The 366-nt window shown below is 51.4% G+C and overlaps 1 protein-coding gene across 1 annotated transcript in view; it reads right to left on the bottom strand.

Moving 5' to 3' along the window:
- LOC104402640 (probable ATP-dependent RNA helicase DDX52) overlaps positions 1-366 on the bottom strand; it is a gene marked incomplete at both ends in the record, with an annotated part of 3154 nt that overhangs the window by 2574 nt on the left and 214 nt on the right. The window contains one exon of the mRNA XM_010010566.1: positions 276-362. Coding sequence (XP_010008868.1) covers positions 276-362 — 87 coding nt within the window. The remainder of the gene's footprint in view (positions 1-275; positions 363-366) is intronic.

Genomic DNA, 366 nt, shown 5'->3' with positions numbered 1-366 from the left:
GCACTAGAACCCCCCCCCCCCCCCCCCCCCCTGCCACAGGCAGGGACCCCTTCCACTAGAGCAGGTTGCTCCAAGCAACCCTGTGTCCAGCCTGGCCTTGAGCCTCTAATCTGGCCAATTATTTATCAGCTCTAGCACAGGCCAGCCAATGAAACCAGAAGCTTCTTGTTTTCGGGTAAAATGACCTAGAGTACCTTCCGATTTAAAGTAAACTGAGACAAGTAATTAACATGAACTCCATCAGGGTTTCCCACCAGGGGGACACACACATATACGAATACCTCGTGTCTTTTTCTTTTTTTTCTTCCCTTCTCCGCTTTCTGCAGCTCTTTTCCTCTTTCCCGCCGTCTCTCCACCGCTTTTCCC

This window comes from Nestor notabilis, unplaced genomic scaffold (assembly GCF_000696875.1).
Source record: "Nestor notabilis isolate BGI_N333 unplaced genomic scaffold, ASM69687v1 scaffold30742, whole genome shotgun sequence".
NCBI lineage: Eukaryota > Metazoa > Chordata > Aves > Psittaciformes > Psittacidae > Nestor > Nestor notabilis.
The sequence above is the reverse complement of the archived record's forward strand: the minus strand, read 5'-3'. Positions and strand labels throughout refer to the sequence as shown.